At 39.0% G+C, this 12,831-nt stretch overlaps 2 protein-coding genes across 2 annotated transcripts; both read left to right on the top strand.

The window, feature by feature from the left end:
* The first annotated feature begins 200 nt into the window (after positions 1-200).
* Positions 201-6,224, top strand: LOC105964215 (strychnine-11-hydroxylase). Its single transcript, XM_088820780.1, has 2 exons — positions 201-1,099; positions 5,485-6,224. Exons 1-2 carry the CDS (start codon positions 212-214, stop codon positions 6,106-6,108), a joined length of 1,512 nt encoding a protein of 503 aa, XP_088676906.1. The 5' UTR covers positions 201-211; the 3' UTR covers positions 6,109-6,224.
* Positions 6,225-8,060: 1,836 nt separating this feature from the next.
* Positions 8,061-10,751, top strand: LOC105964222 (xanthotoxol synthase). Its single transcript, XM_012988750.2, has 2 exons — positions 8,061-9,041; positions 10,000-10,751. Exons 1-2 carry the CDS (start codon positions 8,151-8,153, stop codon positions 10,627-10,629), a joined length of 1,521 nt encoding a protein of 506 aa, XP_012844204.2. The 5' UTR covers positions 8,061-8,150; the 3' UTR covers positions 10,630-10,751.
* Positions 10,752-12,831: the final 2,080 nt, after the last annotated feature.

Raw genomic sequence — 12,831 nt, 5'->3', positions numbered from 1 at the left:
ATAATCTATTTGTAAAAGTTTTGCAAACACCACCTAACTAGTATGATTTATTTGGATAGTCAAATGCATTAATAATTAACGAGCTTATGATTAATAAATTATTTCCTTCACATGCCATTTTTGTATTTAAAATTTGTAAAATCCTACCTAATATATCACGAGTATAATCTTTAATGGCACGCCACTTCCAATTTTCTCCTACCAAAATTAAATGGCTACTCTAATTTTCCTAATCATTTTCTCTCTCCCAATCTTGTTCATCTTCCTCCTCATCCGTAAAAACCGGTCACCGGGGCATCCCGCCCGCCGCCCGCCGGGGCCAAAAGGGCTTCCGTTCATCGGAAACTTACACCAACTAGACACATCGAAACTCCACCTATGCCTCACTCAACTCTCCAACAAATACGGCCCACTCATGTACTTAAAACTCGGCCAAGTTCCACTAATCGTTATTTCTTCAGCCGAAGTAGCCAAACAGGCCTTAAAGCAAAACGACCTCGTTTTTTCAGGAAGGCCGAATTCGACTTCCTCGAAGAGATTATCGTATGGTCACCTCGACATCGTGTCCTCGTCCTACAACGAGTACTGGAGGGAGATGCGGAAAACGGTCGTCCTTCATCTCTTCACACTCAAGCAAGTACGCTCCTTTCGAGACGTTCGCGAAAGCGAGGTCTCTCGCATGGTCGCTGAAATTACGAAAATGACCCTGGCCCGTTCGGGCCGGGCCGTCGACTTGAGCGAGAGGGTGATGTACTACAGTGTGAACGTTTTGTGCAGAGTTGCGTTCGGGAAGAGGTTCGATGAGGAAAAACAACTGGACGTACTTTTGCTCGAGCTTCAAAAATCCACCATGGACTTGTTTGTGGCTGATTATTTTGCTCCACTTGGTTGGATTGATAAATTTTCGGGTGTCGATTCTCGACTCGATAGGGTTTTCGAGAAAATGGATTCGTTTTTCGAAGAAATTATCGAAGAGCATCTTAGTTCGAATAGGCCGAAGTCGATGGAAGGCGATTTTCTTGATCTTTTGATCCGGTTGAGGGAAGATACTTCAGCTTCGGTTAAGATTGATTGGAACAATATCAAGGCAATACTCATGGTATGTATTTTTAATTAATCTATTACCTTACTTTAATTTGAGTACACATTACAATATATGAGTTAATTGCATAGACCCCCCTGTGTTATTCCTCGGAAGCAAAAAACCCCCCCGGAAAAAAAAATTAGCATATAACCCCCTATGTTGTGTTTTAGTCAGCCCACCGCCCCTTTGTGTGCACTGGCTCGTTGACTTACGTGAAATGACAGAATTGTCCTTAATAAAAAATAAAGCAAAAATTATTTCTTTGATGAGTGGTCAAATTATAAATGACTATAATTTATAGGAACAAATTGTAAATTTTAAAATTTCCAAAATTGCAATAAGGGACAAAAATTGAAGATTTTTTCAGATCTTCTTCTTCGTTTCACTCCGCCGCCCACCTCCCAGCCCGGAAAAATTTCGGCATCACCGCCGCCTTCTCGCCCGTCTAGCACCACCGCCGCCTTCTGGACCGTCGAGCACCACCGTCGCTCTCTGGCCTGACAAATCTCAAACCCAATCGAGATCCAATTCATCTCTGTCAAAAGCTCCACCCAATTCAAAATAAAACGGGATTTTTCGCAACCTCTAAGGTGGAGTTTGCTCCCGAAGAAAATCGCCGGCACACAAGGCCACTGGAGCCCATCCTCGATTTCCTTACCCTCTGAATCGTGTTCAATTTCGATTTTCTCACCTAATTCAGGGCTGAAATTCTGAGTTGTTGGGGGGAGGAACTGAAGACGCTGGGGGAAGAATTGAAGTGGTGGCGGAATTGAAGAAGGGGGTACGGACTTACGGTTGAATTGAAGGACGTGGCGGCAGATTAGTGAAATAATAAATCTGAAAGTAACGTCGATGGGCCATTTGCGGGTGAAGACGACGATTTTGAGAGGGCCAACGGTGGATTTTGCTCTTCGTCGAAGTGGAGGTCGCCGGACGACAACTTGGAGAAGAGATTTGAGCGGGGAGACAAGGATCCTTCTGGACCGTCGAGCACCGCCGTCACCGTCTTTGTTCAAATTGCAGATCCACTGCCATAGGAATAGTGAAATTGGAGGAGAATTGTACTACGCGAATGTCGGGGTGAAAGAAAGATGAGCCGGTGGTGGGGCAGGTGCGTGGGGAGCCCGCCAAAGAACAAGAAGCTGCCGCTCGTCGTCTACCTCCACGGCGGCGACTTCGTCCTCTTCAGCGCCTCCACCGTCATCTTCCACAACTTCTGCAACGACATCGCCGAGTACTTTCCCACCGTCGTCTTCTCCGTCGAGTACCGACTCGCGCCGGAGAACAAACTCCCCGCCGCCGGAGACATGTTGTAGAAGGAAAGGGGTGGGTCCGGCGGGAAGAGGTGATGGCCGGAGGTGGTGATGGGGGTTTGGTGGTGGTGGCGATTTCAATGGGGAATAAGAAGAAATTTGGGGAAGACATGCTCTTCTCTCATTTTGGAGGCGGCGGCATAACGAGGTGATTACCGGTGGTGGTGGTGGTGGTGGTGGTGGGAATTTGGTGGTGGTGATTTCAATGGCGAAGAAGAAATTTGGATTTTGGGGAAGACGATATTTTTTCCAAAATACTGATTTCAGCCCACAATTTGATAATTACAATTTAGTCCTATAACTTTAGATTATTTATAATTGAATCAATCTGGGTTTTTTTCCTCTACCAAAGGGTTTTTATGTATTTTCCTGTCCTAAAATGTCCTAAAACACACGCCCAACTGCATGAACCGCGAGTGTATCCCACGATTCGCTCGTAGGGTCCTTATTGTCATTGACTTCCTTTCATAGGGGGGTATTTGCTAATTTTTTTATCCGAGGGGTTTTTTTGCCAATTAGACATTTCACAGGGGAGCCGAGTGCAAATACCCCTACAATATATATATATATATATATATATATATATATATATATATATATATATATATATATATATATATATATATATATATATATATATATATAATTTATTACTTAACAAATCAGATCCAATCCATTGGCCATGTGGAGTTAAATGGTCTCAACTCTCAACAAATTGTTTATTTCAATGAAATGTGCTATGGATCGAAAAGATTCCGTTGCTACTAATCCATAAATAAGGGCTATTTTGTTTTAGACAATTACAAACTCCGAGGGTAATAACAGTATTCTAAATCAAAAAGATGTTTTTATAATTAAAGTTGGGAAAATTACGGTTTCCGTCCCTTAAGTTGACACCAGTTTCACATTTGGTCTTCAACGTTCACAAAAAAACATATTTGGTCCCTCATCTTTCAAACAATCTGACATTTTTTGTCATTTCCCGTCAATTATCCGTTAGTCCGTCATTAAGAGAGCGATGGATACATGTTTGGTTCCGTTAGTAGTAAGGAAAACTTAACGAAAAAGACCAAAAATGTTAAATTGTTGAAACATAAGGGATTAAATCTGTTTTTTTGCGAACTTGGGGGACAAAATGTGAAATCGAGGGACTAAAAATGTAATTTTCCCAATTAAAGTTTGTGTTTTTGTTCTGTCAACCAGGGGTAATTAGCATTTAACCCCTGTGGTTTGAGTTTTATGCACATGACCCATTTGTACTTCTAATATAAGCACATAATTCTCATGTAGTTTGAACTTTGTGCACACGACCCTTTTTTACTTTTAATATAAGCACGTAACCTCCCTATGGTATTCCACTTGGTAAATAATCATGTTCATTAGGAACTGGAAATTTTTGAAAGTACAAGGAGGTTATGTGTTTCTAGTAAAATACAAGAGGGTCATGTGCTATATTAAAAATACAGGAGGTCATGTGTATAAAATTCAAAACATGGGGTGGGTAAGTGTTATTTACCCCTTCAACCAACCAATTTAACCTTTCGCATATGTATGAAAAGACCAAAACTTAAGCGAGTAACTATAATAATTTACTTTTTTCGTAAAGTCCTAGTTACGTTTTGGATAGTTATAAAGGAATGTATTGGATTAAACTTAATCAGATTAATTCTCTACTAGCTAACTAATTCTTTTATGGGTAAATAACACTTATATTTGTGGTTACAAGTTTTTGCAGATGATCACTTTGTGCTCGTAATATCAGGTAGTGTCCGTTAGTTTTTTAGTCAAACTTACTTGCGCATGTCAAACTTCAAGGGGATTATCTGCAAAAATTAAAGGAAAAATGTAAGCATAAGGGGGTCATTTGCAAAATATAAGATTTTGACGTTTGACACGCACAGTTAATTTTGACGGAAAAACTAACGGAATCTACTCTTATCAACCATAAGGGGGTTATATGCTGATATTACGAGCACAAAGGGGTCATCTGCAAAAAATTGTAACCACATGGGTGTCAAATGATATTTACCCTTATTTTAGCTAGTAAGATATTTTGTTAGTTGAATTAGATCTAGTATTTATATAAAAAATTAAATAGAATTTGATCTAGTATTTAAAATGTTAAAACCTGTGTATTATATGTGTTTTCTCAATAACATTTCTAATTTAACAATAATCATATCAAAATTTATACTAGTTATCGACAAGTACAAATCATCATTTCCCCTATTAAGTAGCTACCAACTAAATTAATGGCATGTGTATGTCAACTAGTACTAGACACGGCCACGGGCCGGTTTTGGGCCCGGAACCGGCCCGTTGACGGCCCAAACCGGCCCGTTGACCAAGTGAACCGGCCCGGACCCGTGAACCGGTCCGTCCTCCCCGGGACGGGCCCGGTTCTTAGAAATGGTGAACCGTGAACCGCCGGGCCGGCCCGGCGGTTCACCCGGATTTAAAAAAAAAAAAAAAAATATTCAAAAAAATTAAAAAAAAAAAGCAAATAACGGCTAGTGAACCGGCCCGGTGAACCGGCCGTTATTCACTTTTTTTTGAATTTTTTTTCCCCCCCAATTTTTCCTATAAATACCCTCACACCCCAGTTTTGCTTTTTTTTGAATTTGTTTTGCCCCCACCCCCCCTAATTTTTCCTATAAATACCCTCACACCCCAATTTTTTCTATAATTTCAAAAAAAAAACAAAAAAAAAATTCAAAATTTCCGGGCCGACCCGGAACCGGCCCGGATAGGCCCGGAACCGGCCCGAACCGGCGGGCCGACCCGGCCCGCTAAACCGTCCATACTACGGGCCGGTTCCGGTTCCGGAAAATGTGAACCGTGAACCGGTTTGAACCGGCCCGGAACCAGCCCGAACCGGCCCGTGGCCGTGTCTAACTAGTACAAGATTAACAGGCTTTAGTTAGTTTTGAATTTAGTCAATCAGCTGACATGTTACTAACTTCTACTATTTTGTCAATAATAGCAGTAACCAATCGAGACCAAAATAATTATGCGATCCACACATTAATACTGTTTTTCATCGATCACATTGTTTAATCTCGTCTCATATTCTTGATAATCACACAGAACATTTTCGTCGGTGGAACGGACACGAGCGCATCTACAATAGTTTGGGCACTGACAGCTCTAATGAAGAACCCTAGTGCAATGAAGAAAGCACAACAAGAAATCAAAACCCTAATAAGTAACAAGAAAAGCTCGATAAACGAAGACGATATCGAAAAGTTGCCCTATCTCAAAGCAGTCATAAAGGAAACTATGAGATTGTACCCACCACTTCCATTGTTGATCCCAAAGGAGACAATGGAGAAGTGTACGATAAACGGGTACGAAATCGAACCAAAAACAATTACGTTCGTTAACGTATGGGCCATCGGTAGAGATCCAGAGTATTGGGAGAGCCCGAACGAATTCTTGCCTGAGCGGTTCTTGAATAATAATAACGACGAAAAAATCATTGATTTTAAAGGGCGAGATTTCGGGTATATTCCGTTTGGGTCGGGCAGGCGAAGCTGCCCGGGATTGTCTCTCGGAGTTGCGGCTGTGGAAATGGCGTTGGCCAATCTTCTTTACTCGTTCGATTTCGAATTGCCTCGAGGAATGAGTGAAGAAGATGTTGATACTGATGCCTCTCAAGGGTTAACCGTGCATAAGAAAAACCCTCTTTGTGTTGTGGTGAAACTTTCATGATATGTAGTTAATATTGTTGGGGGGTGGCAGCTGCCCCTCCAAGAAAAAGAATCATTATAATTTTTTTAATTACTTTTTGACGTAGTATTTTATAAATATTTGTTTTTGCCCCCCAATTTTTTTTAAAGTTAATTACAAAAATTTGCTAAGATAAGTGTATATATTTATAATTTTTTCTCAAAAAATATAAATTGAATTATTAGTATTTTATATTGTAATAACAAATTATTTCCAAAAAAAATATGCCCCACTTACATTACTGTTTGTATACCTTACACTTGCCTTCTTGTGATTATATATGTATGAATAAATAGAGTAAACTACAAAAAATATCCATATATAGTATTGAAAGAGCGAAAACCCCCACGTGATAAATAAACAAGTAAAAAGTCCACTGTAAATTTTTTTCAATAGCACACTCAGCCATTGTGATTTTAATGGTTGACCGAAGGTGAAAGGACAAATACACCCTTCTAGTAAAAACTAAATTAAAATAAAGACAAAATGCATTTCACCCCCTAGAAATTTCTAGTTTTGGCACTTTCCCCCCTACAAACTAAAAAATGAGACTCTCCACCTTCCAAATTTTGTTATAGTTGCACTTTACCCTAGATGTGACTTTCCGGCATATTTTTCACCGGTTTTTCATATCTCCATCATATTGAAGGGCATTTTTGTCCTTTCACCAATCCCCCTCAAATATTAATATTGTTGAAAAACCAGATTGCTGAGATGGGTTTTGATTTTGCTGTTGCATCAACACGATCCAAGATGCAATGGGTTGGAACTTCCGCCTTGAAAATCGAAGTTGTCGTAGTAGTTGAACTTCAGCATAAAATGCAGCTGCGCCTGAACCATGTTCCATCCGCCACCGCCGCCGTACGGGTTGCCAACGGCTAAATCTAGGCCGCCGCCTAAATTTTCCACCATTCGGAGCTGCTTGTTGAGAAGATGTGGCGACTGCTAGTGTTGGTGGTGAAACCCTAGCATATGTGAGAAATTCTCCTCATTATAACGATAAGGATGGTGAGCTAACGCCAGCGCAATGTGGAAGGAAAGTGCGGATTTCGACGGCGGCGCCGATAGAGTTGAGTCGCTGCTTTTGAGAGGAATGTTCAGAGTGAAGTAATTAGCCGGATTGTGCCGGTACAAGTAGCAGTTATAATATTTGGGTGAGATTGGTGAAAGGACGAAAATGCCCTTCAAGTTGACGGAGATATAGACTTTACACAATTTTAGATTTTCTTGTTTAACTTTCACACTATGTAGCACAGACACGAAAATAGTGATACGGGAAAACATGAAAACGGATATAGGAAAACGGCATGTCAAAAAAATAAAGATAAAGGAGCTTGGGAGAAACCTATATAAATATTAGAAGTATAAGGATAGACCTTATAAATAGGCTATATAAACATATATATAAGTTTTTATTTATATATAAATTATTTGTATATCTTTCAGACAAACATAAAAAATTAAATATTCCTATTAACCACCAGTTTGCAGTTAATCATTAAAGCATGTAAATAATTAGGGAAGCAACAAAAATGTTTTAAATTTTGTTACACAAACATGTTTCTAACTTTTTAGAAATTGCAAAATGACCCATCAGGTGTCCTCGAGTGTCGGACACGAAACTTGAAACATTATGAAGTTGAAGTTTCCGTGCTACATAACTTTCACATATTTAACAGAAGAGTATAATAGACGGTATACATTTTCTGTTAAAAAACTTAGTCAACAATTAGTCATAGGGTGTTTTGGTAATTACTGACAGGGGAGGCGTTTTTTTTGTAATTTAGCCTAAATTCAGGGATTATTTGTAATTTACCCGAAGAACATTGAACTAATTTGATTTCTTGGATGTCAACTGCATTAATGAGCTTGTATGCCTAATAAATTAATTAGTTCCTTCACGTATGCCATTTTGTAATTACACGTCAAAGCATGAGAAGTTAGATGCTACACCTGCTTATTTACAATTGGTTATTTGTAGTTAGTTATCATTTTTGTTTTCTCGATCCTATCAAAAAAGAAAAATGGCTGTGCTTCTTTTCCTGACTTTACCTTTGCCAATAATCTTGTTCATCTTCATCCTCATCACGAAAAGCGGGTCGACCCGAGAAAATCGCCGCCGCCCGCCGGGGCCAAAAGGGCTTCCGTTCATCGAAAACCTACACCAATTCGACACTTCGAAACTCCACCTCTGTCTCTCTGACCTCTCCAACAAACACGGCCCCCTCATGTACTTAAAACTCGGTCAAGTTCCGGCAGTCGTCATTTCCTCGGCGCAAGTCGCCAAACAAGCCCTAAAGCACAACGACCTTGCGTTCGCCGGCCGCCCTCACACGACACCGTCAAAGAAACTATCGTACGGCTACCTCGACATCGCGTCGTCGTCTCACAACGACTACTGGAGGGAGATGAGGAAAACGGTCGTTCTACGTCTCTTCACCCTCAAGCAAGTGCGTTCGTTTAAACCCATCCGCGAAGAAGAGGTCTCGAATATGATCGAGGAAATTACGAATCTAACCCTGGCCGGTCCGGACGTCCGGGCGGTTGACTTGAGCGAGAGGGTGATGGCTTTCAGTACGAACCTTTTGTGCAGAGTTGCGTTCGGAAAGAGGTTCGATGAAGGAAGAAGGTTCCAGAAGCTTATGGTTGAATTCGAGAAAGTATCCGCCGACGTTGTTTTGGCTGATTTTATTCCTCTGTTTGGTTTGATTGATAAGTTATCCGGTGTGGTTTATCGGCTTGATAGGGCTTTCGTGAATATGGACTCGTTTTTGCAGCAACTTATAGATGAGCATCTCCGTCCCGATAGGCCGGTTTCGATGGATGGCGATTTTCTTGATCTCTTGATTCGACTCAGGGAAGATGATTCAGCCGCGGTTAAGATTGATTGGAACAATATCAAGGCAATACTCATGGTAATTCGTTTTTTGTTTTTTTTAATTAAAGGATAATAGTTACTCGTTCTTTAATTTCCCTCCTGATGTCTTGAATAATCTACGAATGCGCATGGTAATTAATTTATCGTTTATAATATTATTATCATTAAATTGTTATAAACTTATAATCAACTTGTGATGAATAGTCAACTTGTTGGGAATAAATTAATATAGCTAAGGCATTAGTAGCGACCCCCTACGGAAAGTTGAAATACATTTCGAATTCCGACGTCGATCCCATAATTTTCGATTCTGGAATAATATTTTGTATCCTGAGTTTTGATTTTTTATTTTTTTGGAAGAGAATTTGAATAAATCTTAGATTTTGATTTCCGATATGATTTTAATTTCTGAAAATTCAGATATTTTTTTCTTCAAAAAGTACACTTATAATCTCATATTATTATTGGTGACCAAAAAATTGGGGATTTTGTAATTCCTGCGGATTCCATCCGGAAGTTTTCTATTTTTGCAACAATTGTTTTCAATCCGATTCCCAAAATTTTCGATTTTCAGTACTTTTTAATTTTTAAATTGAATTGGAATTCGTTTTCCACATCTGATAAAATTTGGAATATTTTAGAAAGTGCTAATTACAATCTGGTATGTCCTATTTACATCAATAGGGACACAACGTGATAATGTGCAACGTTGTCAATAAACGCAGGTAACAACATTTTGCATTTTGGTGCCAAGGTATATCTTTTTATTGTCGTCACTAAAACTTTTTTTGTTATCACTATAGAGAATCAGTGACAACATTTTTTGTCTAAGATTATGAAAATAGATGTCGTCACCCAAAATATATTTTTTTATGGTGACTTAAACACATGAAATTCCATTTTTTGAGTTAGTTTTAAATTTGTAATGAATAAAGGAATGTCAAAATAATACAATTACTATTTCCTTCATCCTAAAAATATGTTGTCGATCACAGAACATTGTCGTTGCAGGAACGGAAACGAGTGCATCCGCAATCGTTTGGGCACTGACGGCTCTAACAAAGAAGCCATGCGCAATGAAGAAAGCACAACAAAAAATCCGAAGTCTAATGGCCGATAGTAAGAAAAGTTTCGTAGACGAAGATGATATCGAAAAGTTACCCTATCTCAAAGCAGTCATTAAAGAAACTTTGAGATTGTATCCACCACTTCCATTGTTGGTCCCAAAGGAGACAATGGAAAAGTGCACCATAAACGGGTACGAAATCGAATCGAAAACGTTTGCTTTCGTTAATGTATGGGCCATTGGCAGAGATCCCGAGTATTGGGAAAATCCGAATGAATTCTTGCCGGAGCGGTTCTTGAATAATAATAATAATGACAAAAGTATTGATTTTAAGGGGCAAGATTTCGGGTTCATTCCGTTCGGGTCGGGGAGGAGAAGATGCCCTGGATTGTCTCTAGGAGTTGCAGCTGTGGAAATGGCACTGGCAAATCTTCTTTACTCGTTCGATTGGGAATTGCCTCCGGGTGTGAAAGAAGAAGATATTGATACTGATGCATCTGAAGGATTTACGATGCGTAAAAAGAACCCTCTTTCTCTTGTAGCCAAACGTTATGTTTAGTTAATTTGTTATCGGGTCGTTGTTAGGGTCAACAAAGTTTTTAACGAGGAGGTTTTGTAGAAACCTACATCTGGTGAAATACACGATATAATTTTACACCATATAATTTTGCATCACTAATCTATACATAATAACACGCACATCCATGTACATGTGTGCTTAATGGGCAGTAATTTGTGTAGATCTCATAAGCCTAACGAGGACCCTTTGTATTCCATTTTTTTTTAATGAAATAACGTTTTCATTTTGGCAAAAAAAAAGGGTTAAAGTTAGATTTGGGGTTCCTATGATCTAAACCGAAAACTTTGTATGATTGTCAATAATTAAAAGGTTTTAAGGATTGAAGATTAATTGTTTTTGCTTTCACAAGTATTGACACAGATTTACAAATATTGATATAAACACACATATTTATCTATATATCTATCTATATACAAACTAGGGGTGGCAATTTCTCAACTTGGACCGGATCCAATCCAGATCCATGTGGATCGGATTCAAAAGGATCCGGATCCAATATCAACCTATATGAATAGATTTAATGTGGATCGAATTTAGACCGATCCGGATTGGATCCAAATGGATCCATTTCATTTTTAATTCAACTTATGAGGTTGAATATCTCAACTTTTAGGATTTAATATCTCAATTTATGTAGTTTAATATCTCAATTTTTAGGATTTAATATCTCAATTTATGTGGTTTAATAATTAATATATAAACTTTCAAACTCACACAATTCACACACATTTTGCATACACACTCTCACACACATACACAACTGTTTAACACACACAACCCGTTTTACACACACACACACACTCTGTTGCGCACACATACACTGTTTTAGACACACACACACACACTGATTTACGCACACACACACTCTGTTTTACATATACACACACACTGTTTCACACACACTGTTTTACGCACACACACACACACTCACATACACACATTGTTTTACACACACACACACACACACACACTCACATGCACACACATGCACACACAGCTTCTACACACACTCACATACACACACTGTTTACACACACACACACTCTGTTTTACACACACACACACTGTTTTACACACACACACACACACACTCTGTTTTACGCACACACACACACTCAATGTTTTACACACACACACACACACTGTTTTACACACACACACACACACACTGTTTTACACACACACACACACACACTCTGTTTTACACACACACACAATGTTTTACACACACACACACACTGGTTTACACACACACACACACACGCATACACACACAATTTCTACACACACACACACACACTATTTTACGCACACACACACACACACTCATACACACACACACACACACACTATTTTACGCACACACACACACACACACACACACACACACACACACACTATTTTACGCACACATACACACACACTGTGTTACACACACACACACACTGTGTTACACACACACACACACTATTTTACGCACACACACACACACTCATATACACTTTTAATTAAAATAATATTTTGACTTTTTTTTGTGAGAAAATTGTTTTGGTATTTTATTGGGTTTTGATTGGATCCAATATGATCCACTTTATTTTGTGGTTAAACTTTTAATGGATTCAAAGTGGATCCACATGGATCCAGTTTTAAAATAATATCAACTGGATCGGATCCGATTTATTTCAACTAAACTTAATATAAACCGGATCCTTATGAACCGAACCGGATCTAATCGGATCCATGGAACCGGATCCAAATTGCCACCCCTAATACAAACCAATACTTATTTTTATAAAGGGTAAATAGCACCTAAACCCATGTGGTTACAATCTTTTGCAGATGAACTATTTGAGCTTGTAATATCAACACATAACCCCTTGTAGTTGATGGGTAGCTTCTATAAATTTTTCAGTCAAACTTAACTGCTCAAACGTCAAAGTAATTTTTTTGCAGATGACCCCCTTATGGTTTTATTTATACTTTCATTTTTTGCAGATGACTCCCTCGAAGTTTAATATTGCACGCGGTTAAGTTTGACGAAAAAACTAACGGAAGATATCCCATAAACCACAAAGGGAGTCATCTACAAAAGCTTGTAACCACAGGGTTTTAAGCGCTATTTACCCTTTTATAAATGAGAATCACGTGGCTTGGAGCAGGAGTGAGTGGGTTGGACTCGTA

The sequence above is a fragment of the Erythranthe guttata genome, chromosome 7 (assembly GCF_056151865.1).
Source record: "Erythranthe guttata isolate IM_541 chromosome 7, IM_541, whole genome shotgun sequence".
Taxonomy (NCBI): domain Eukaryota; kingdom Viridiplantae; phylum Streptophyta; class Magnoliopsida; order Lamiales; family Phrymaceae; genus Erythranthe; species Erythranthe guttata.
Note: the sequence above shows the minus strand (reverse complement) of the source record. Positions and strands in the feature narration are given on the sequence as shown.